This window comes from Acomys russatus, chromosome 4 (assembly GCF_903995435.1).
Source record: "Acomys russatus chromosome 4, mAcoRus1.1, whole genome shotgun sequence".
Lineage (NCBI taxonomy): Eukaryota > Metazoa > Chordata > Mammalia > Rodentia > Muridae > Acomys > Acomys russatus.
The window spans coordinates 2,045,402-2,068,061 of NC_067140.1; the positions used below are offsets into that span (position 1 = coordinate 2,045,402).

General features: G+C 43.0%; 2 protein-coding genes across 4 annotated transcripts in view; one reads left to right on the forward strand and one right to left on the reverse strand.

The window, feature by feature from the left end:
• The window catches only part of Snph (syntaphilin), a 714,025-nt gene that overhangs the window by 45,256 nt on the left and 646,109 nt on the right, over positions 1-22,660 (forward strand). The window lies entirely within an intron of this gene.
• Csnk2a1 (casein kinase 2 alpha 1) overlaps positions 7,085-22,660 on the reverse strand; it is a 49,711-nt gene continuing 34,135 nt past the window's right edge. For all 3 annotated transcript variants that reach the window (XM_051143509.1, XM_051143507.1, XM_051143508.1), the window contains exons 7-13: positions 20,950-21,033; positions 16,091-16,201; positions 13,133-13,234; positions 11,314-11,414; positions 10,443-10,591; positions 8,956-9,042; positions 7,085-7,407 (exon numbers count right to left, since the gene is read on the reverse strand). In XM_051143509.1, the coding sequence (XP_050999466.1) occupies positions 7,292-7,407; positions 8,956-9,042; positions 10,443-10,591; positions 11,314-11,414; positions 13,133-13,234; positions 16,091-16,201; positions 20,950-21,033 (750 nt within the window). In that variant the 3' untranslated portion in view covers positions 7,085-7,291. The remainder of the gene's footprint in view (positions 7,408-8,955; positions 9,043-10,442; positions 10,592-11,313; positions 11,415-13,132; positions 13,235-16,090; positions 16,202-20,949; positions 21,034-22,660) is intronic.

The window sequence follows — 22,660 nt, forward strand, 5'->3', positions numbered from 1 at the left end:
TCAGAGTACAGCTGCCGGGTGCTGGTGGTGCCCGTCTTTAATGCACTCAGGAGGCAGGTGGAGCTCTGTGAGTTCCAGCCTCATCTACAGAGTGAGTCCAGGACAGCTAGGGCTACACTGAGAAACCCTGTCTCAAAAAACAAAAGAGTACAATAATTATCCAAATGACATTTACATGGTATTTAAACATTATACAGAGGTAACTTACAAGTATGTGGGAAATGTACGAGATTACCTACAATGCCATTTTACATAAGGAACTCAAGGTTAGGTAGATTCTGGGTTCAGGGGTGTGGGTGGGTGGGGGGGTATTCTAGAACCAATTCTTCACGGATACAAAGGGATGACTACAGATGCAACTTACATATGATTTAGTATACTTCAAATGATTAGGCTCACTCACAATGCTCACTTTGCTGTAGTCAGGCTATATAAAGGGCTTTACGCTCCTGCAGAGATTGCATGGTTGACGGCCCCACTGCCTTGTGCCATCTTCTCTCCCTTATTACTTCCAATAGTTCTCAACATGAGATGTATACATCCATGTCTCACCGACGATGAGCTTGATGACTTGTGGCCAACACCTTCATCTGGCCTCTGTGCCTCTGCAGTATACCACGGAGAACGCGTCCTGGGTGGCTAGTTTCAGACTCAGAAGGAACCACTTGGAACAAATGTGAACCTGACTCGGCCGAGGCTACCCCGACGCACTGCTGCTTGGCTGAACCTAGTCAAGACCAACTGCCCTAGAACGTTCTGTGGGTGCAAGACTATGAAGTGGAGCAAAAGCAAGAGACAGACAGTCGCTTAGGATGAAGCAGAAAGGGCTCGGGGACTCCTTGAAAGCACAGCCAAACTATACACACCACTCAGGAAACACGGAGAAGCCACACAACAGTTTATAGGTTTTTTTCCTAGCAGGTTTTCCTGTGCTATTGTAACCCCGTTTTCCAAAGGCGATTATAGCTAATACTATGTTTTCTTCCAGATGTTTCCCCAGAGGCAACCTCTCAAGTATCAAGGAACTGCTTCGGCTTCTACCTTCAAAGGCCCCAAGGTGGTGGGGGGGGGGGGGTTCGGTCTGTCTTCCTCTATCCCTGAGGCTTACCTGTGGCTAGTCTTGCATATGTACTTGTTCTTTAGGGGAAATTCTATCTTCCTTTGAAAAGTGGAAAGAATTTCCCTTCTTTAATATGGGCCCTCTATTTTTTTAAAGTAAACTGTGTTATCTGTACACTATATGTATTTGGAGTAGTGAGTGCCTACAAAAATTGGTCCTGTCTGCCATGTTCACTGGAAATCTTTAATTTTCCTACATAATTAACCACTTGACTTATTTGTTAGAATCCAGAGCCTTATGAATGCTGGGCTTCAATAATGAGCTTCAATCTCAAATATTTTCTAGGAAATTAAAAAACAGACCAGTTGGAATTATTCCACATGTATAACCTTGATTCTCGACTTCCTAGTTGACATTTCTACACAACTTGGATCTAATCTCTCGCACCAAGTTGTTTAGGATAGGACCAGGTTTATGAAATTTGTTGAATGGCATCTCATACAGTAATACACCCAGGACAGGTAGAGGGCATACAACTGTCATCTCAAGGTCTGTCTGTGCTACATATTAAGTTCCAGACTAACCTGGGCTATAGAATGAGACGCTATCTTTAAAAAAAAAAAAAAAAAAAAAAAGCAGCAAAAATACTGTATTTTTTGGACTATAAGATGTACCTGACCGTAATACCCACCCAGTTTTTAGAGCAGGAAGACAAGAAAAACAGTAAAAACAGCAATCGTGCCATAGACACATCCTAATTTCCCCCTCACTTTTTGGGGGTAGAGGTGCATCTTGTGGTCAGAAAAATATGGTAAGTATTTAAAATATATAAACGTTGGGAAGATAGTCAAGCACGAGAGAAGCTGGATGAATCCCTGTTGGGGAGCAGGGAAAGGAAAGGTATGGGTACACAGAACAGGAGAGAGGGGAAGAGGAGGGGGTGAACACCAGCACTTCGGGTAGAAGCAAGAAGGTAAGAGTTCAAGGTCAGCCTGGACTGACTCCCTGAGAGGTTTAGGCCTTTTCATTGGACGTTCAACACCCACTTCCCAGGTTTCTGTTATGAATGTTTTATGTACAGTGAGAGTCAGACTCACGGGGCAGTTTTAGGAACCTACTGTTATTCCCTTCTCTCTTCCTTTTCTTTAGAGGAGCCACTGAGACAAAAATGCTGCCTACTGAAAGACCCTCAATCTCTGCAGTCATTCCTGTAAGACATGGACTGGCCATTCTGGAAGAGCCTTTGTGGAGGGCTCAGGGCAAGGGTTACTTCACTGTGGTCAGGAATCCCTACTGACTACAGTCAACAACCGAAAGTCAGAGGAAACCGTGGAAGGGACAAAAAAGGGCAGTCCTGGGTTTTGGGAAAATTAGAGAGCTGAGTGAGCTGGTGGAAACCTGCCTAGCTTAACTTTCTTTCTAGTGAAGATATTGCTGCCACCTTCTCAAAACACAGATTTTTCAGAGCTCTAAGTCTTTCTAGAAATGGTTTTATACATCTGATACAACTACATAGATAAGAAGGCACCATGGAGCTAGGTACGGTGGTGCACATGTGTGATCCCAGCACTCGGGAGGCAGAGGTAGGCAGATCGCTGTGAGTTCGAGGCCAGCCTGGTCTACAAAGAGGACAGCCAGGGCTACAGAGAGAAACCCTGTCTCGAAAAAACAAAAAGAAAACAAAAAAAGAAGCCACCACCAGATCCAAGTCTACTACAGCCTAAAACTTCAGGGGGCACTTACACTTGGCTATTTTTTACTTCAGCCTTACATCTCTCCCCACCCCCAACACAAACACACACACACACCAGGGTTTCTCTGTGTTGGGATTAAAGGCCTGTGCCAATAGCACCTGGCTTTTTTTTTTCCTTATAAGATTTATTTATTATGCATACAGTGCTCTGCCTGCATGTATACCTGCAGGCCAGAAGAAAGCATCAGACCACATTATAGATGGTTGTGAGCCACCATGTAGTCGCTGGGAATTGAACTCAGGACCTTTGTTAGAGCAGGCAGTGCTCTTAACCACTGAGCCATCACTCCAGCCCCCTTATTTCAGTCTTACAGAAGAAAGTGTGAGGAACTGACAATTACATCAACAAAACAACACAAGGAAAATTCGAAAATTCAAGTGGCATGAGAGAAAGAAAGACTACAGGAGAAGCAAAGAGAGAAAACTTCAGATAGGTAGATGAGGATTCAAGTTTTCAGACCTTTCTGAGTTAAAAAAGTGACTGTCATTCCAAAGATTTCTGAATAATTTCTTCCTTAACCAAGAAATAGTTTTAGGGTTGGCAGTGTGGTGCACGTCTTTTTTAATCCCAGCACTCAGGAGGAGGCAGAGGATCTCTTAGTTTGAGGCCAGCCTGGCCTACAAAGTGAGTTCCAGGGCAACCACATTGTTACACAGAGAAACTCAGTCTCAGAAAACCAAAACAACAACAGAAGGGAGAAATGGTTCTAGAAATCAGCCTCTATACACCACCTACAACAGGAAGGGGAGAAACACCATCAGGAAGGCAGGCAAGGATCTGACTGTGAAGATTCACTCACACCCATGTCTAAGCAGGGCAGAAAACCTGCTGGTAAAAATTTGTAGACAGATTTGCTCAAATCATCAATTTTAATTATATTACATGATAGGTTCTTGTATCCAAACCTAACTTCTCAGTCCCCAGTAATCTCAATTCCAACAAGCTGGAGTGTAATGCAGGGAACATTTAAGGCAAACGAGACATTTAGGATACCAGCATTCTCCAGCGAGAAGCCAAAGTCTGTGTAGACTTTACTCTAGGTACTGCTGAGGAAGTCATTATCTGTTGGAGGCACATATTTAAGCTGCCTAGCACACTCCCACAAGCTCACCAGCACATCCATAGTCCAGGCCTCTTAAGACTGCAAAACAGCTGGGATATCTACAAGGCTGACTGTCCACAGGGATTGTAACACTGTTCATAAAAAAAACCTGTCCCCTAAAACAAGCTGTTCTCATAGGCTTTTTTTTTTTTTTTTTTTTTTTACTTTTTACATTTAGTACCACTCAGTTCTAAAAAAATCAGCGTTAGAGGTGAGCAAGGCCTCAGACAGAAAGCACTGTGAATTGATGACAAGTGAAGACCAAGGACTAGCCTTCCATAATCAGCGGCCCAGAGGAACTAGGTAAGAGTCAGGTACCTGACATAAATGTATTCTTGCTTTAATCCCATAACAGACGAGACTAACTCAGAAATTATGTGATGTGACTAGTAATAAAAAATAGGGCAAAAACGAAAGAGGACCACCATGTTCCCTTCCACTGTACTTCAATGTCCAAACTCTCAGACTTCAGAGTTCCTCTAACAATATCGGTTTCTCCCACCTAACATCTCCACCAACCCAGAATTAAGTTCAAATTACACGAAAACTATGACATCCTTTATTAAACACGGTGTCGGTTGGAGAAGCATATTGCTCAGGCTGCAGGGACATTTCATTTATTTAAACGTTTTTATTTAAAAAAAAAAAAAAAATTAAAGACCTTCATGGCACAACTTCTTCCCAGCACAGTTATGTCTTAGTCATACCAATTACAATACAATCACAACCAATAAACCCAAGAGGGGAATTCTGACTTTAAACTTAAAGAGGGGAAGGGCACACTTCAAAACAAAGTTAAAAAATACTTTCAGACTAACTGCCAACATAGCTGTTTTATATTGGCATCCATTTCCCGCCATCTAAGCAATGCAGACATAGAAGTGCTGAGAAATAGTGTCCCAATACAAGGTGTACAGATGAGGTAATTTACAACACAGAAGTTGTTACTCTGCAAACCCTGACCCTCCCTGCCCCCGACCCATTCAGGTCTTTTAAAACTCTCCACATTTGTGCAGTGACTCCTTGTTTCTTTTAAAATTCTATCTGTTAAAAGGCCCTTAGGTGGCACTTCAGAGTCCTCTGCATTCACCCTCAGCTCTTGCACAGATCTGGTGACTGTGAAGAGGCCCATCTGTCTACAGCTGCCCACACAGCCTTAGACACACCTGCATTTCTGAGCTGTAAGCAGGGTGTGGAGTCCTGACCTACAACCTTCTTCTCCGCCTCAGTCTAAGTGTCTTGGTCAAATCACGATCCAGTGCAGACATAATCACAAACCGCATCTCTGGCACACCTGGTGCTTTCAGCTCTGCTCAACTCCAACATGGTAACCCTCACGGCACGCTAGGGCATACGAGAATCAAGTACAATAACTAGTCACTGCAAGTGGCCAAAAGGAAGAAAATCACTCTGCAGTCAGAAGGTTTCTGTTTAGCTCTCCCTACGGCTGAGAAACGTTAGGAAAGGCATCAGCGTCCTCTACTTCATCATTACTTCCGCTAAAGCCACCACCTTGAGAAAAGTTACTAAAGCCAAGATGGGTTACAAAGTTAGGTAAGTTACTTAAATTCAACTCCCCAAACAATTATGATTTTACCTATGATGCCAGGTGAGAAAGGCTTATGAATCTATAAAGGTAGGAGAATGGGGAACTAAGATTTTAGGCCTTAAAATATGTTGGAAGATTTTTTTTTTCCTAGTCCCCACAGGCAGCTACTGTAATGAAATAACAGGAGAAAATACAGAGCTGATGTTTTGCTATTGTGCTTAAAAAACTAGGCTTCCTCAGTGAAGCACCTGATAAACTTAGGTGGTTGGATTACAGTGGAAAGTCCACTTTATACACATACAAACACACAAAACTGGCGACTTTTCCTATCCCCAATCCCTGCAATGCTGAGACACAGAATGAGTTTTATGGCAAAGGATCCTTAATCCCCAGAGACGCTTTGGCTTGTGGTGCTTTTTTAAGGCCTCTCTGCCCTGCCCAGTACCATGGGTCGAACGAGGGGGTGTATAAAAGTGAGGGCCTTGGGAAGCTTCCATGGTATGGGCTGTAGTCCCCTCAGGTTTGAATGTGAGACACCCACCCAGCGAGACCTTTACACAGGGAACTTAAATCTAACCTTGATAAATAAAACCAAACGTTTATTTACACCAAAGAATTCCAACACTGGATCTTTCACATATGAAGGACAAAGTATTATATATATACACACAGCAAGGGATGGCAGGGCCGTAACAAGAGAAGTGATAGTTTCCCACAATTACAGGTCTACCAATTCTGGTTCACTGGAGATAGTGGCTCTGCCCTGCCTCTCAGATACACTTACAACTCTGAGGGCAGGTTTCCTCACAGATGGCATTTGAAAAAAGGGGAAAGGTACAAAGCTTAAAATGAACCCAGTGTGGCCACATCACCCGTTAGCTCTTCAGAGTGCTAGCATGAAATTTATATGGATATTTCTTTTTTTAAAAGCAATAAATTATGTTCAGTAACTAACTGTCTTCAAAATGGCCAAGTCATGGAAAATGAAAAAGATTTTGCCTTCCGTCTCCTACCAGCTATTAAGTACAGCATGTCAGGAGATGAAAAGGGAAAGACCAAGGCAGGAGCCAGGAACAGAGAGTATCACAAATCTAAACTAAACTCAACTTAAATTGATTGAGGGTTAGGTCGTCAGTAAGACATGATTCATTCAAAAAGAAGCCTTTGGATCTGTTCGCAAGTTGGGTAGACTTTTAACATCTTGATGTGACTAAGACAGATTCACCTCCACCCAGAGCCGGACTAAGCCACGGACGCAGTCCTGGAGAGGTGAGCAAGTGGCCAGCAGAGCCGTGTTCACGATGGCCTGGTCCTCCCTGTCACCCTCCCCATCTCCCTCGATAAGCTCCGTTTACCAGCTCTGGAGAAGAGCATGAGATACAACTCCGGATGTAGAATGTGGAGAGCAATATGGGAAGAGGGGGAAAAGCTCCGCCCAGATGCAGCAGCGGACTGAGGCCAGTTTATCTCTGTTCTTTAGTGGTATAGAACTGAATTTGGAAGGGGAGAAAAAATTTTGTCCATGAAATATTCCACCTGCAGATAATTTTTTCAGGGAATCCCCTGAGTTATGAAATTCCAAGTTTAAAAAAAAAAAAAAAAGGAGAAAAAAAAAAAAAAAAAAAAAAAAAAAAAGAAAAAAAAGAAAAGAAAGAAAATCAGCCTATTATAATTTTTTTTATGACTCAACTACTAAATCCACAAGCAACGGTTCAGACGCGGTGCTTCTGAAGTGTTCTCACCCCTCCCAACCAGGCGCAAGCTGCATCAAGGAGAGGGTGGACTTCCCCCACCTCTGCTCAGGCATCAGGAGATAGATGGGGTCATTACTGCTGAGCGCCAGCGGCAGCTGGAACAGGTATCCCAAGTGAGTTGGCAGCAGCTATCACTGGTGAGCCTGCCAGAGGTCCAAGGGGTGAAGGGGTTGGCACTGAAGTAATCCCTGAAAAAAGAGAGCCGTCAGTAAACCAGAGACACCAAGTACACCAATCATAGCTACCAAATTTGCTGTATTATTTTCCCCAAAAGTTAACAACGACATTTTTTTTTGTTGTTGTTTTGGTTTTTTGAGACAGGGTTTCTCTGTGTAGTCTTGGCTGTCCTGGACTTTCTAGACCAGACTGCCCTCAAACTCACAGCAATCCTGATAACCTCTGCCTCCAGAGTGCTGGATTAAAGGCGTGTGCCACCATGCCAAGCACAATGACAATTCTTTATAACTTTCTTGGCCACAGTTTTGCACACTTCAGAGTTTAGTCTATACAAATCCAAGTTAAAAGTTATAAATTCTAATTAACTGACAATTGTGAACAGATACCATTGATAGCCTGTCTAGGGCAGCACTGCCCAGAAGCTAAGCTCCACACCCAACTTTCTCAAAGGGTGACTTCTGGCTAGGCAGGTGATGAGCACGCATTTGAAATGCTGCTACAAAGACAGGGACTCAACACTACTTGTACTAAATAGCTGTAATACTTTTACTAGATAGCTATAGTTTGATACCAACTATCAAACTACAATGGCCACTTAGTAGACAAAAGGTACATTCTTGGCTCTAAGTGGTAACTACGCTTAGGAATTTTATTTCCATTTGATTTCTTCTTCATTTCCATCATAATTACATGTCAGTTTGCCCTCAATTAGCCAGTTGTTTCTCATACACACTCTCTGCAAATACAAGGACCACCCCTCCTTCTGTGGGGTATGTCTTCAGAGTGCCTGAAGCTGCGAGTAGTACCCAACACTATATATATGTATAGTCTGTTTTTCTACATACATATACTTACAATAAAGATTAAGGTATAAATTAGGCACAGTCATGGACTAGTTATAATAAACAAAGAAAAACCATAACAAAGGTTGTATAAATATGTTTTCTCTCAACAGACTCCAGACAAATAATACTTTTGGAATCATGAATATGGGAGATTACTGTATATGGTTCAAAATACAAAGGGTTGAAAAAATATTTTTGAGGTATACAAGAACCTGTTTCATAAAACCAATCACAACAGACAGACAGATATCTTGTTGCTCTTCATAGAGTCTCTGCAAGAAATTTTCTGTAGGAATACTAGAATTTTGAAGGGGAGACACTGTTGACATCTTACAAGACAGTGTTACTGAAAGTATACATGGGGCTTTTAGCAGCACAGATTATATATACCCACTGACCAACTGCTGATCCCCAGCACCCATGTAAACCTGGGGTAGGGAGGGGGAAGGCACAGATCCAGGGAGAAAGCCTGTGGCTTGGGGTGTGCACACATACACTTAGGTAAACACACATACACATAAAATAACAATGAAACAAAGTGAAAAACCTCATCTGAGGATGACCTCTGGTTTCCACACAGAAACATGCCAATGTTCTCACCTGTAATCACACCCAACATTTTACAGAGAAGAAAAGGCATACAAGAAATCAGGCATAAAGAGGGAAGTGAAACTAAGAACAGTAGCTTTTTTCTTTCTAGAGTCAGTCACCAACCTGACATCATATTGGCGCTGCTGACAGGTGTACTGCCCCCTGCCATGCTAGACGAACTCATGCGAGCCTGGTCCTTCACAACAGTGTCTAGAAAACAGAGAGTAAGGTTAGGATCTGTTCTGCTTGATGCTCTAAACTGCTTGATGCTCTAAACTAACTGGGGAGAAGTTAAGAGCAGCTACCTTCAATCTTTGCCTTTAATTTATACTCTGTATCACTCCTAGAACATAAAAATCACCTGCCCTGTACAACTGAGGTTAACCAAGTGTGAATGTAATGGTAGGATGATGAATAAATATCCATTATAGAGCTAATAAAAAATGAAGATGGTTAAATGAATGTTTAAGGGAGACAATCCAATATAACCTGGTCAAGACAGCAATCTATTATCAGTGAATTGGTCAAGAGCAGGAGACTGAGTGGTCCAAAGCTATTTGTCTGTGCAGGATAGCGCTATAACCACAGACTATATGCTTTTCACTCCAATCAGCTTATGAATTTCAGTGATAGAAGCCTGGGCAACAGGCGATCAGACTAATTGGAAAATCATTGCATTATTCTTCGGGGAACAATCCAAAAGTACAAATAAATAGCATTGCAAGACTAAAGTGAGTGGGAGTATCATTTCACTCACAAAAGCACAGTTGGCCACATACCATAACTGTATATACAACAGTAGGGTTTATGTAACAGTAAGGCTTAGCCAGGTGGTAGTGGCGCACGCCTTTAATCCTAGCACTCGGGAGGCAGAGGCAGCTGGATCGTTTTGAGTTCGAGGTCAGCCTGGTCTACAAAGCAACTTCAGGACAGCCAAGGCTACACAGAGAGACCCTGTCTTGAAAAACCAAACAACAACAACAACAACAAACCAAACAGTAAGGCTTGTAAACCTCACTGGCTCTCTCCAATGAATGATTAGTACAGCTAGAACATATTAAGACCTATTTTATTCAACTAGGTCAAACCAGCCACTGGGAATTGGTAAGTGTCTGAAGACAAAAATTTCTGCTATAGCTTCTTCTTTTTCTGTTTTGGATAGATTCTTACTTTATAACCAGCCTGGCTTGGAAGTTACTATGTAGCCCAGTCTGACTTGAACTTGTGGTATCCTGTCTAGGTCTCCCAAGCACAGGGTTGGCACACACAAACCAGCATGTCTAGAAGATGATGACACTTCATTAAAGCATTATCATGTACTTTTTCTTTTCTTCAGTAGAACTGTAGGTTAAACTGAAAGCCTAACACACACTAGGTAAGTGTTCTGGCACTGCCTATATTCCCAGCGCTCTTTCCATGGCAACTGCTGTCAGTGCCTCATCTTAAGAAAATGAGGCTCATAACGGGTGAAGTAATTTCTTGGTAGACTAACAGGAGCCGAATCCCAGATCTGATCTGTTACACTTGGCTCAGAAACTTGTTTCCAATATAAATCATCGCCAGCCTCATACAGTGTGCTGGGCAGTAAAGGACTTCACAAGTGGACTCACAGAAGTAAGGGTGCTCCATGGCCTCTCTTGCAGTGAGCCGTGACTGGTGGTCATATCGCAGCAGCTTGTCCAGAAAATCCAAGGCCTCAGGGCTGACAAGGTGCTGGTTTTCACTGTGTACAAAGCGTTCCCATCGCTTACGAGAGTGTCTATAAGGCAAAATTAGAAATAAGAAATGCACCATAGGGTACAGAAGTGTAGCAAACAGCAAAGAGCGCCAAAATCCAAGGGACAGTCTTGTACAGCACTGTGCTACACAGACAGAAGTAGCTGGCAACTGGAAATGACAGCGTTGCACCAAGGAGAAACCTGGGTTTTCCCCTTTGAAGAAACACACTTCAGGTGACTGTTAGGTTGCAGGTGGCCTAGCTGGCCAGGGCTCTTCACCCATCTTCATCCTTGCCAATTCTGCCACTTGGCACACAAATAAATGCCCTTGCATCAGAAAGTTTATTTCCTGCTCTGAGGTGGCCAGTGTCTTCCTATTCTTTCCCGTCAGCACTGACTGGCAGCTGGCAGCAGACCAGCCTACTTCCTTCTCTAGAAAGTCCTGCCATTTAAGAAGACACGAACTGTATCAGGAAAAATTCTGATGTTTGATCCAACTGTATTCTTCTACTTAGACCCTACATTTACTTAAATTCCCTGCACGGGAACCATTTTACTATTCTCTTTAGACTCAAGATTTTCCTATGTGAATTTGGATAGATGGTTATTCAATATGATGTTACCAAGTGTGCTCAGACAGCATCTGGTAGCACCAGACCGTAGCATTTTTGGCAAAGTGAACAAGACAATTCCCAGGATCCAAAATGCCAAAACCACACAGATTTTTCCCCCCTTGGTGTGTGCGTCTCTGTGTGTGACTTACCTGCCCAAGATATCGTTGAAACGTGGATCTAATTCAATGTTGTACTTGTCAATATAGTCATATAAGTCTTCTGTTCCCAGGACCTTGGCTATCCTCACCAACTAATATAGAAGAAAAACAAAACCCACACAAGCATATTATATATGATCAAATCAGTAACTAATAATGAGCTAAATAAACCCATTTGCCCTACAAATAAATGTTGCCTCCTAATGTTTAATTCAAATTTTGGTGTGTAGTAGAGGTCCTAAGTCAATTAGAAACTGTTAGAAATAGCTAACTATTTTGCCTGGATTTTTGTCCCCCTATGGTCTTTTTTCCTTATCACAACTCAGATGAGGATGTCTCTTCTTTGGGAACTTGTCATGCATGTACATTACTATAGTCAATTGCTTTTATTGCTGGATTTGCCTATAGACGGACAATGAGCTATTGGAAGATACTCTTCCTCACTCTGTAGCCCCAGTCCTGTAGGGTACTTGACACGGAGATGAAGACTTTAAACTTCAGATGACTGTCTTTAATTAAAGGTAGTTTTTATAAAAATGTCCATATGCTAGGTGATGGCGGCAGCATACACCTTTAATCTCAGTAGGAGTATCTGAGTTCCAGGACAGCCAGGATTATAGCGAAACCCTGTCTCAAAAAAGAAAACAAAACATCCTCTGTACCCAAAAGGAACAAGGCCTTGATAACTCCTGGCATCATCACCAGTTTTCTTGGTTCCTTGTATTTCAAGGGGCAAATGTTCAAAGTACCAGCTATATTTCTATTGGTACACACATCTAAACTCCATTTATATGGACAAAATGGCCATATCAGCATTAAATATAAACCAACACATGGGAGAAAATATTTTTCTCTTCTCTAAAACAGATGTTTTTATGTGTACAGGTGTTTTGTTTCCATGAATGTCTATGTACCACATGCATGCCTGGAGCCCACAGAAGCCAAGAGAGAGTTAGATCCCCTGGAACTGGAGTGATAAGGGTTGGGAGTCACCATGTGGATGCTAGAAACTGAACCTAGTTCTTCTGCAAGATCACTAAGTGCTTTTAACCAGTGCCCCTTCTCTCTTGCCTCATTAAAAAAGATTTCTTTAAAAAACCAAGCAAAACTAAAAACAAACAAAAAAAGCTTACAGTGTACCCAGCTCATCTGCAACAGCAGCAAACCCTCTTAGCAACTAAGCTGTTGCTCCAGCCTCTATACATGTGTTCTAGGTTTTTGTTTGTTTTGTTTTGTTTTTCAAGCCTTGGCTGTCCTGGACCTGCTTTGTAGACCAGGCTAGCCTCAAACTCACAGCAATTGGCCTGCTTCTGCCACCCAAGCGCTGGGATTAAAGGTGCGTGGCACCACCGCCTGGCTACACATGTGTTTTATTGACATTTTACATGCTCACATTACAAAGGAGCAATAGCAAGACACTAAAAAGACTGGTGTGTGTGTGTGTGTGTGTGTGTGTGTGTGTGTGTGTGTGTGTGTGTGTGAGAGAGAGAGAGAGAGAGAGAGAGAGAGAGAGAGAGAGAGAGAGAGAGAGACTGAGATTGATTCTGATTTCAAAAGGCAAATCTAGCTGTTGACAAAAATTAGTCCAAGGACCAGTAAGCTAGCTGAGTTAAGTAGACACATATCAGCTCTTATGCCACTGGGCTTGGCAACTGTACTTTACATTTAAATTTACTTGTTTATTTGTTTTCACTTTTGAGACAGGTTCATTCTATGTAGCTCTGACTGTCTTGGAACTTGCTGTGTAGATCAAGCTGGTCATTTTTACACTAGGGCAGTAAAATTCTTAATGGGAGTAACATGTTATCACCTGATCATAATTGTCATGTCCATGGAAAAATGGCTCCTTCCGGAAGATCATACTCGCCAGCATACAACCCAAGCTCCACATATCCAAACTATAATCATACATCTGTATTAAAGAAAACATTGTTATCACACATGCATTCTCAGGCTTGTGACTTTTAGATACAAAATAGATATTTAAAGAACTTTTAAAAATCACTTTGCTCAGAGTGAAACATCAACAACACTTTCATGTACCCTTTCCTAGTCTTTTTGTTTGTTGTTTTGTTTTGTTTTTCGAGACAGGGCTTCTCTGTGTAGCCTTGGCTGTCGTGGACTCACTTTGTAGACCAGGCTGGCCTCCAACTATCGGCACACCCCCCCCCCCTTCCGCCGAGTGCTGGGATTAAAGATGTGTGCCACCACGCCCAGCCTCCTAGTCTGTTAATGTGTCTTCTTTTGTCCAATTATTGGCTTATTTGGTCTTTCTTTAGTACTAGGGATGGAACCCTGAGCCTTGTGTAAGCTAGGCAACTGGCTTACCATTAGGTTACATCACCAGCCCTTCTTTAAATCCAGTTTTATTTTTCCCTGAAGATGTGTTTGTTTTTACTTTACAAGACTTTCTATATTAGTATTAAATTTTAAAAAAAATTATAATTTATTTACATTACATCTCAACTGTAATCCTCTCCCGTTCTTACCCTTCCTCTTCCCCCCATTCCCCTCCCCCACTGTCTGGCCACAGCCTATCAGGTCTCATCTGGATAGCCTGCATCCCCTTCCTCTGGGGGCCTGCAAGGCTGTCCTGCCAAGGGACAGTGATCAAAATGTGGGTATCAGAACTCATGTCAGAGGCAGCCCCTACTCCTTCTCCCTGTGGGCTACATCTGAACAGGGGGTCTAGGTTCCCTGCTTGCAATGTCCTTGGTTGGTGCATCAGTTTGTGCAGGCCCGCCTGGGTGAAGATTTGTTTTTAACTGCGTTTGTGTATAGAGCAGGAGAGTGGGGTATGTGCACATGAGTGAAAATACTCTCTCCCCCCAAAAATCAAGAAAGATACCAGAATGCCTGGACCTGGAATACAGGTGGCTATAACCCTGAGTCTTCTATAAGAATAGCATGTGCTCTTAACTTCTACACCACCTCAGGCCCTCAATTCAGTTTTAAAACAAATTGTAAATACTACTTTGAACCACTTTTTTCCACTTGCAGAAGAAAAGCTACAATTTTATTTTGTGAAGAAATCGAAGGATCCCCTTGAGAGAGGAGAGGGCCTACTCAACCCACTTAACTTTTAAAAAAAGGTACCACTATAGCCCTGGCTGGCCAGGGTATGTCGACCTTGACCTTGAATTCAAGAGAGCTGCCTGCTTCCACCTTCTGAGTGCTGGGATTAAACAAAACAAAACAAAACAAAACATATGACACTACATGCCACCATGCCCAGCAAGGTTACATACTTTAGAATTCCAGAGATGGAACTAAGCCTGGAACTTAAAGGCATTTGATAATAAATCAGACATAATAGGTAGGGAAGATGTCTCTTAAGGTGTTCTTAAACACTGGGTAGATCTTTTTTTCTAGCTGGATGTGATAGCACATGCTCCTTGGGAGGAAGAGGCAGGCAGATCTCTGATTTAAAGGCCTGCCTGGTCTACAAACCGAGTTCTAGGACAGTCAGGGCTCTTACACAGAGAAACTCTGTCTTGAAAACAACAACAATGGGGGCTGGAGAGATGGCTCAGAGGTTAAGAGCACAGACTGCTCTTCTGGAGGTCCAGAGCTCAATTCCCAGCAACCACATTGTGGCTCAAGTTTCAGGGAATCAGCTGGGCATGGCGCCACACCTTTAATCCCAGCACTCAGGAGCAGAGGCAGCTGGATGGCTGTGAGTTTGAGGCCAGCCAGGGCTACACAGAGAAACCCTGTCTCGAAAAACCAAAAAGTTTCAGGGAATCTAATACCCTCTTCTAATCTCCATTGGCAGCAGGCACAAATGTGATACTCAAGACATACAATGAAGCCGGGTGGTGGTGGTGATGCACGCCTTTAATCCCAGCACTTGGGAGGGAGGGGTAGGCGGAGAGCTGTGAGTTCAAGGCCAGCCTGGTGTACAAAGTGAGTCCAGGACAGCCAAGGAGACACAGGGAAACCCTGTCTCGAAAAACTTACAAACAAAACCCCACCAATCAAATAGCAAGTGCTTTTAACTTCAGAGCCATCTCTGCGCCTCCCTTTTTTTTTCTGATTTTTGGGCTATGTTCTTACACTGTAGCTCAAGGCAAGTCTCAATCGTGTGGTAATCCTCTTGTTCTCAGCCTTCAAAGTGCAAGGATAGCAGTATGAACCACCACGACTGGAATGTACGTGGAGGTGGATGGGATATTCTTTACATTTGAGGTTTAATTTAAGTTTCTCTCTTTCTCCCTCCCTCCCCAACCGTCTCTCTCTTTGGGTTTTTCAGGACAGGGCCTCTCTGTGTAGCCTTGGCTGTCCTGGATTCACTTTGTAGACCAGGCTATCCTCAAACTCACAGTGATCCGCTAACCTCTGCCTCCAGAGTGCTGGGATTAAAGGCGTGCACCACCATGCTTGGCCCCTCTCTATTTTTAAAAGAGAGAATCTCATATAGCCCAAGCTGGCCTTGAACTCATCCTTCTGCCTCTGCCTCCTAAAAGCTGGATTACACGTGGATAGAACATGCCGTACAGATCAAGAAAATCTCTTACTGGGTGTCTGCTGGTTTCGCTTAGGTAAATTTAGGATCCTAATTTAGCATTAGGATATTAAAAAAAATCCACCTTAAAACCACTTTAATTTTCAAAAGACTTATCATGTGTCATGTGTATGTATCATGTACATTTTACATAATGACAGCTACAGATATGAAAAATGGCTGACACACAGCACAAACTGACATTCTACACACTGTGTGCAGAATGAGCACAGGATCAGTACTGTGTGTGCACTCTCCTCTCACCTGATAATCTACAAGCAGCTCTGGACCTTTGAAGTATCGGGAAGCAACCCGGACATTATATTCTTGGCCAGGATGGTAAAACTCAGCTAAACCCCAGTCTATTAGCCGGAGCTGGAAGGGAAAAAAAAGAGAGTAAGTCACGAATAACTATAGCATCTTCATTCTCATTCCGACTTTATAGCACTCCAGAGAAGGGATCCTCAACCAGGTGTTCACATCCTTGCCAGCACTTTGCAATATTACTGCATTTTCATTTTAGCTATTTTAACACAGGGAACTTTTTATATACCACCACTCTGCACAGACCCTGTTCCCATCTTCAGAGGAAAGGTCTACAAATAACATTTGACTTGGAGATCCTCTTCCTTTCTCTGACCTCTTTTCTTTTCCTTCTATCTCAACTCTTATCCGTGTTGCTGCTCAAACATGCCATAATGTAGTATTATTTTAATATATACATATCATTTTTTTCAAGACAGGGTTTCTCTGTGTAGCCTTGGCTATCCTGGACTCGCTTTGTAGGCCAGGTTGGCCTCGAACTCAGTGTTCCACCTGCCTCTGCCTCCCAAGTGTCGGGATTACAGGTGTGAGCCACCATGCCCAGCTGCGTATCATTTTTCATCCATGGTTTTTGACTCATTAATTTCCATAATAACTATATTTTCTAAGTTTCTAAAATGATAAACATACTTTTTAGTAACATATTTACTTTCTTCTTTGTGTGCTGGCCATTGGTCCTAGGGCGTCCTAGGCACTGAGCTACATTCCCAGCCTTAGACTTGGCATAATTCTCAATGTGTACTCAATTGAGTATCTCTAAGCTAGATCACAGAAACTTGTATTAAAATGTGCTCTGGCACAGACCATACACAACAACACCCTTCAAATGGGTCTTGTACAAGTCTCATTTGTTTTCCCAATGAGCCCACCACAGGGGAGTTCAAGGAGCTGCTGGACAGCTCTGTGACAGTTCCTGGAAGGCAGTGTGCTGGGACATGGCATGGAAGCTCAGCATAACTCCCCATCAACCTTGCCATGAGCATCTTCCCATCTCTTGTCATTTGTAGTATCATTTTGAACAAACCAGTAAGTCTATTTAACTAAATTCTGAAGCGTTCTAGCAAATTAATTGAACCAGAGGAGGATTGTGTGAACAAGCAACAGGCAGTTTTTCAGAAGCACCAGAAGAAAAGCTTGGGGCTTGTTACCAGCATTTAAAAGGGAAGAAGGGGTAGTTTTAGGAATCTGATATATCTAGGTCGTCAGTGTTAGAACTGAATCCAATTTGAGGGTACTCTGCTGGTGCGTGATGTAAAATTAATTATTAGCTTACTCAGGTAGGAAAATTCTTCTTTTTTTCCCTTGGCATATTATTTCTTCCTGACATTGCATTGCTAGGTCCACTCCAGTACTCTCAAAACTGTCATTTTCTCAATGGAACCCCATGGAACATCCTTCTACGCTGCGCTGGCTGGTTTTATTTCAACTTGAGACAAACGAGAGTCATTATGAAGAAGAAACCTCATTGAGAAAAGGCCCCAGCCGTCTGGCAGGTAGCAAGCCTGTGGTATACTATCTTGAATGGTGATTGATGTGAGAGGGCCCAGGTCATTGTGGAGGGTGCTACTAGGATACCACTTCCCAGGAAGGTGACACTGGATAGTAGGTAGTTTGCTGAGCAACCTATGATAGAGAAAGCCGGTAGATAAGCAGCATTCCTCCACGGCCTCTACATCAGCTCCAGCCTGATGGGAAATGGTTTTGTGCACTGTGTATCAGGTGCTGATTTCTGTGCCCAGAGATCTGGTTGCGGTCATGGGCATTGTCATTACTATCACAGGATCTCCTGCTTCGGTGTTATGTACAAATTGTTCTGCTATCTCTGATTGGTTAATCAAGAAGCTGATCAGCCAATAGCTGGGCATGAGAGTTAGGGCGGAACGTCCCATCCCAGTTAGGGGATCCCAGGAAGAAAAAAAGTGCTGGTCGAAGAAATGGTTCCTTGAGGAATCGCTATGAGGACAAGGATGGAGCGGGGCAGCCAAGGCAACCTAGAGGACAGGTAATGGGGGCATATAGTTGGGAGACGGTGCAGACCACCACAGAGCAGTTAGCTAGGTGAGTATCTGCCCAGCTACAGTGCTTTAACACTTACTAATAGATGTAACAGGCCTCTTCATTACTTGGGAGCTAGAACGCGTAGTTAAAAAAACTAATAGAATTTTGACATCTGCCCACCAGGTTCCCTCAGTGATAGACTGTGTTGTAAAACTGTAAGCTGAAATAAACCCTTTCCTCCCTGAGTTACTTTTAGTCATGATTTCTATCACAGCAGTAAAGACCCTGACTACAGCACAGCGCTTAGCTAAAACTGCAGTACTCTCTGTGACCTGCCACAGCCTACTCCCAGATCCCTCCATCCTTCCTTCCCTTTCCAGTATCTCTCGGTAGCTGGGTCTCAGTATGTAGACCAAGCTGGTCTCAAATCAAAGCAGTCTCCTGGTCCAGCCTCTCAAGATCGTCCAGCCGCTTGCACAATCACTGTATCACCATTCTTGACTCAAACGTAAACTTTAGAAGACAGCATTTTTGTCTGCTTTGTTCACTCATATACCTCCAGCTTCAAAGAACCTATTATAGGACATGTCAGAGATGTGCTAGTTAACTGAACAAGTCAGCCAGATCCCTATGGCTACAACAGTGACCACTGAGTAAGCGGTGGGCTTGGAATAAGGACAGGTAGACTGATCCATGCGGGATGGCTGGCTAGCTAGCACCAAATAGGAAGCTCCAGGTGCCAGTAAGACAACCTGTCTGAAAACAAGAACAGAAATGTTTGACTCCAGAGGAAGAAAACCAAGGCCTGCTCACACGCAGACATAATCGGTAGGATGCTTGTGTAGCATGTTTAAGGCTTAAGTCCAACCTTGGTGATACACACTGTGATCCCAGCACTCAGAAGATAGAGGCAGGAGAATCGTGAGTTCAAAGTTAGCCTGCCACATGTAACAAAATGCTCCCTTAGGTTGCCAAGATGGTTCAGTAGGTTAAAAGCACATTCCACCAAGCCTGATGACCTCAGTTCAAATCTTGGGACTCACATGGTAGAAGGAAAAAAAACTGACACTAAAGTTTCGTGTGATCTCTACACATGTCCACACTCACACACAAAAATAGTGGCCCATGTCTTTTAATAGAGCACATGGGAGGCAGAGGCAGAAAGACAGATCTCTGCGAGTTTGAGGCCAGCTTGCTCTACATAGTGAGTTCCAGGACAGTCAGGGCTACATAGAGACCCTGTCTCAAAACACACACCCCAGCCGCACCCACACAAAGGGGGGTGGGGGGCGTAGGGAAGATGGTTCAGCTGATCAAAAGCCTGGCTGATACATAAACATGAAAACCTAAGGTCTGATCCTCAGCAGTCATGTGACAAGCTGGGTCTGATTGCATGTGGTGCTGTAATCTAGGGCTAGAGACAGTAGCATTCCTGAGGACACTGGCCAGAGATTAGGCAAATCTTCCAGTTTGAGGTTTAGTGAAAGACCCCGTCTTGAAAAATAAAATGGAGAATGACAGAGGAAGACATCTGACATTGACCTCTAGCCTCTAAATCCAGAGGTACAGATATATGTACACCGCCCCTAAAAACAAAATAGGAAATAAAGCATGTGGTCATGTAGTCATTACAGCTTGCATGTAAAAACATTTGCAAAGGTCAGAGGTCTCTTGATCTGTTACCAAAGCAGCATTTTCTGAGTAATTTATCCACTTCATAAGCGTGTGCTTTTATTTTATTTATCTTTTTTTTCCCCCCAGACAGTGTTTGTCTATGTAGCCCTGGCTGTCCTGGAACTCCCTCTGTAGGCCAGGCTGGCCTTGAACTCAGAGACCCAACTGCCCCTGCCTCTTGAGTACTAGGATTAAAGGCATGCACCACCACGGTACTATAAAAAAATTTACTAATTCAGGGGCTTTTTATTAACACATTCTAGCTCCCAAATAAAAGATACAGACTTAATTAATTGATTTTAAAAAAGATTTATTTATTATGTTTGGCCTGCACCCCAAAAGAGGGCACCAGATCTTGTTACAGATGGTTGGGAGCCACCACGTGGTTATTGGGAATTGAACTCAGGACCTTTGGAAGAACAGTCAGTGCTCTTAACCTCTGAGCCATCTCTCCAGTCCCAAACTTAATTTATTAATAAGGTGTACTCTCTTATTTATTTTTTTGAGACAAGGCTTCATAAGATCACCCTGCCTCTGTGCTGGGATTAAGGGCGTGTGCCACCACACTCAACCCAAGCATGAGCTTTTATTTCTCTCATCAAATCTAATAGCATTCAAGGAAAATAATATATCCCTGTATAGATTTATTATTGTTGTTTTAAGTCTGCAAATCAGTTACTTAATAAGACAAGAACAGACAGGCATGGTGGCGCACGCCTTTAATCCCAGCACTCGGGAGGCAGAGATAGGAGTATCTCTGTGAGTTCGAGGCCAGCCTAGTCTACAAAGAGAGTCCAGGGCAGCCAAGGCTATACAGAGAAACCCTGTCTAGAAAAACCAAACCAAAACCAACCAGCCAACAAACAAAAAAGGACAAGAAAAGAAGGCAGATTTCCTGGTTTAGATATAGATAGATGGTTACTCACTATACTGTTTCCTTCACAGTACATCTAAGAATATGAAGAAGGGTTTAAACATGCAGATTTAATTATTTTATTCAACTGCAAAGTTTTTCATCAGGTATCTAACAGGCATTAAGGACTACGACAGACACTAGGGATAAAGTGTTGAAGATAACTGCTAACGCCATCGCATTTATAAGGAAATTTGGCAGTCTATGACTTTACCTTTCTGTGCTCATGATCAATCATCACATTATGGGGCTTCACATCTCTGTGCATAATCCCCATGCTGTGACAATAATCCAGGGCCTGAAAGAAAGAAAAATGAGCTAGCATGAGTTACTGTTCTTAGTTGTTTACTTTCTTCTTCCATGTCAGTTTGCCTCTGGCTGCACAACAATCCAGGGCATCAGGTAGGTCAGTCACTCTCAGCTCTTCTTCAAGACCTGGTTCCCACAGACAAACACACTCAGGGACCTGACATCCATGTTACAAAACTGTTTTTCCCCCCCGAAAGAGAGGGTTTTGCTATGTTGTAGCCCAGGCTACTCTCAAACTAATGCCTACCTGCCTGCTTGCCCCTCCTGCAGCAGCCATAGGTATGTGCTGTTCTTATTTCAGCATCCTTTCTGTTCACAAAGACCCAAAGTGCACAGCAACTGAACAACTTCGTATCCAAAGCCTAGATTATTTCTATAAACACATTCCCCTCAAAAGAAAATTCGCCTACTAAGATTTTATTTAAAGAACAGTATTCAGTAGCGAGTGGGGTGAATCAGCAGCTGCCTGCTTCTATGAATGTTTTATCTGCACACAGCCACGCCTCTATGTGCACACACCCTCCAAGGCTGCTTTCTTGCAGTAATAGCAGAGATGAGCAGTAGGACAAAGGCTTCAGCCCTGAAAAGACATTTGCCAGCTCCTGATCTAGGGCAGCCATCAAATTTGAATATAGTTCATAAGCTGAAATTAAGGCGAATGGAGCAACACAGCTTTCAGTTTGTCAATCCTGGCCTTTGTCAATCAACGCCATTAGCTAAGTTCTTGTTCTTCTTGAAGGACAGCCTGGGTTTCTAACGTGCAGGGCTGGACGAATATGTCTACAGATTTAAATCCTGCTTACCACACGAGCCAACAGGAGACCAAATGTCTCTGCAGGTATAATCTATTGATTTTTGGGGGGTGGGGGCAGAGAAAAATAATAGTGTTTCACTATATGACCCTGGCTAGCCTGGAACCCACTGTGTAGGCCCAGACTGGCCTCAAAACCACAGAGACCTGCCCCTCCTCCCACGTGCTGTGATCAACAACACGCACAAACACGCCCAGCTTCCTTGTGATGCTTCTAAGACTTAAACAAGCTGGCATGGCATTAACCTATGATTAATAGGAAACTTTATGCAACTCTTAGCAGTGCTCTTCTTATAATGCTAATCTTTTAACACTGAATAGCAGGATGGTTTGTCATCTCACTTTAGGAAGCAAAGTCCATTGGTAGTCAGCAATCTAGGAAGAAATTTACAGTCCTTAGAGCAATGACCTTAGAGGGTTGAGTTCAGTAATTTTTCTTTTTTTTTCCTTCTTTCTTTTTGAGACAGAGCTTCTCTGTGTGGCCTTGGCTGTCCTGGACTCTCTTTGTAGACCAGGCTGGCCTTGAACTCACAGCGATCTGCCTGCCTCTGTTTCCTGAGTGCTGGGATTAGATGTGTACTACAGTGTCCCACTGCTAAAAAAAAATTTTTTCGGGGGGGGGGGGTGTTGTTTTGTTTGGCTAACAATCTTTCCTTTTTCAATCTTGTTGAATACTAAGTAAAATAAAGGCTATCAGCAGACCATGCATAAAAAAAGAGTTGTTTTTGTGTTGTCATTTCCACTCTGTTTTCTTTGAGGCGTTCTAGGGTTAGATATACAGCTAATTCCTAAAGTATCTGTTTGA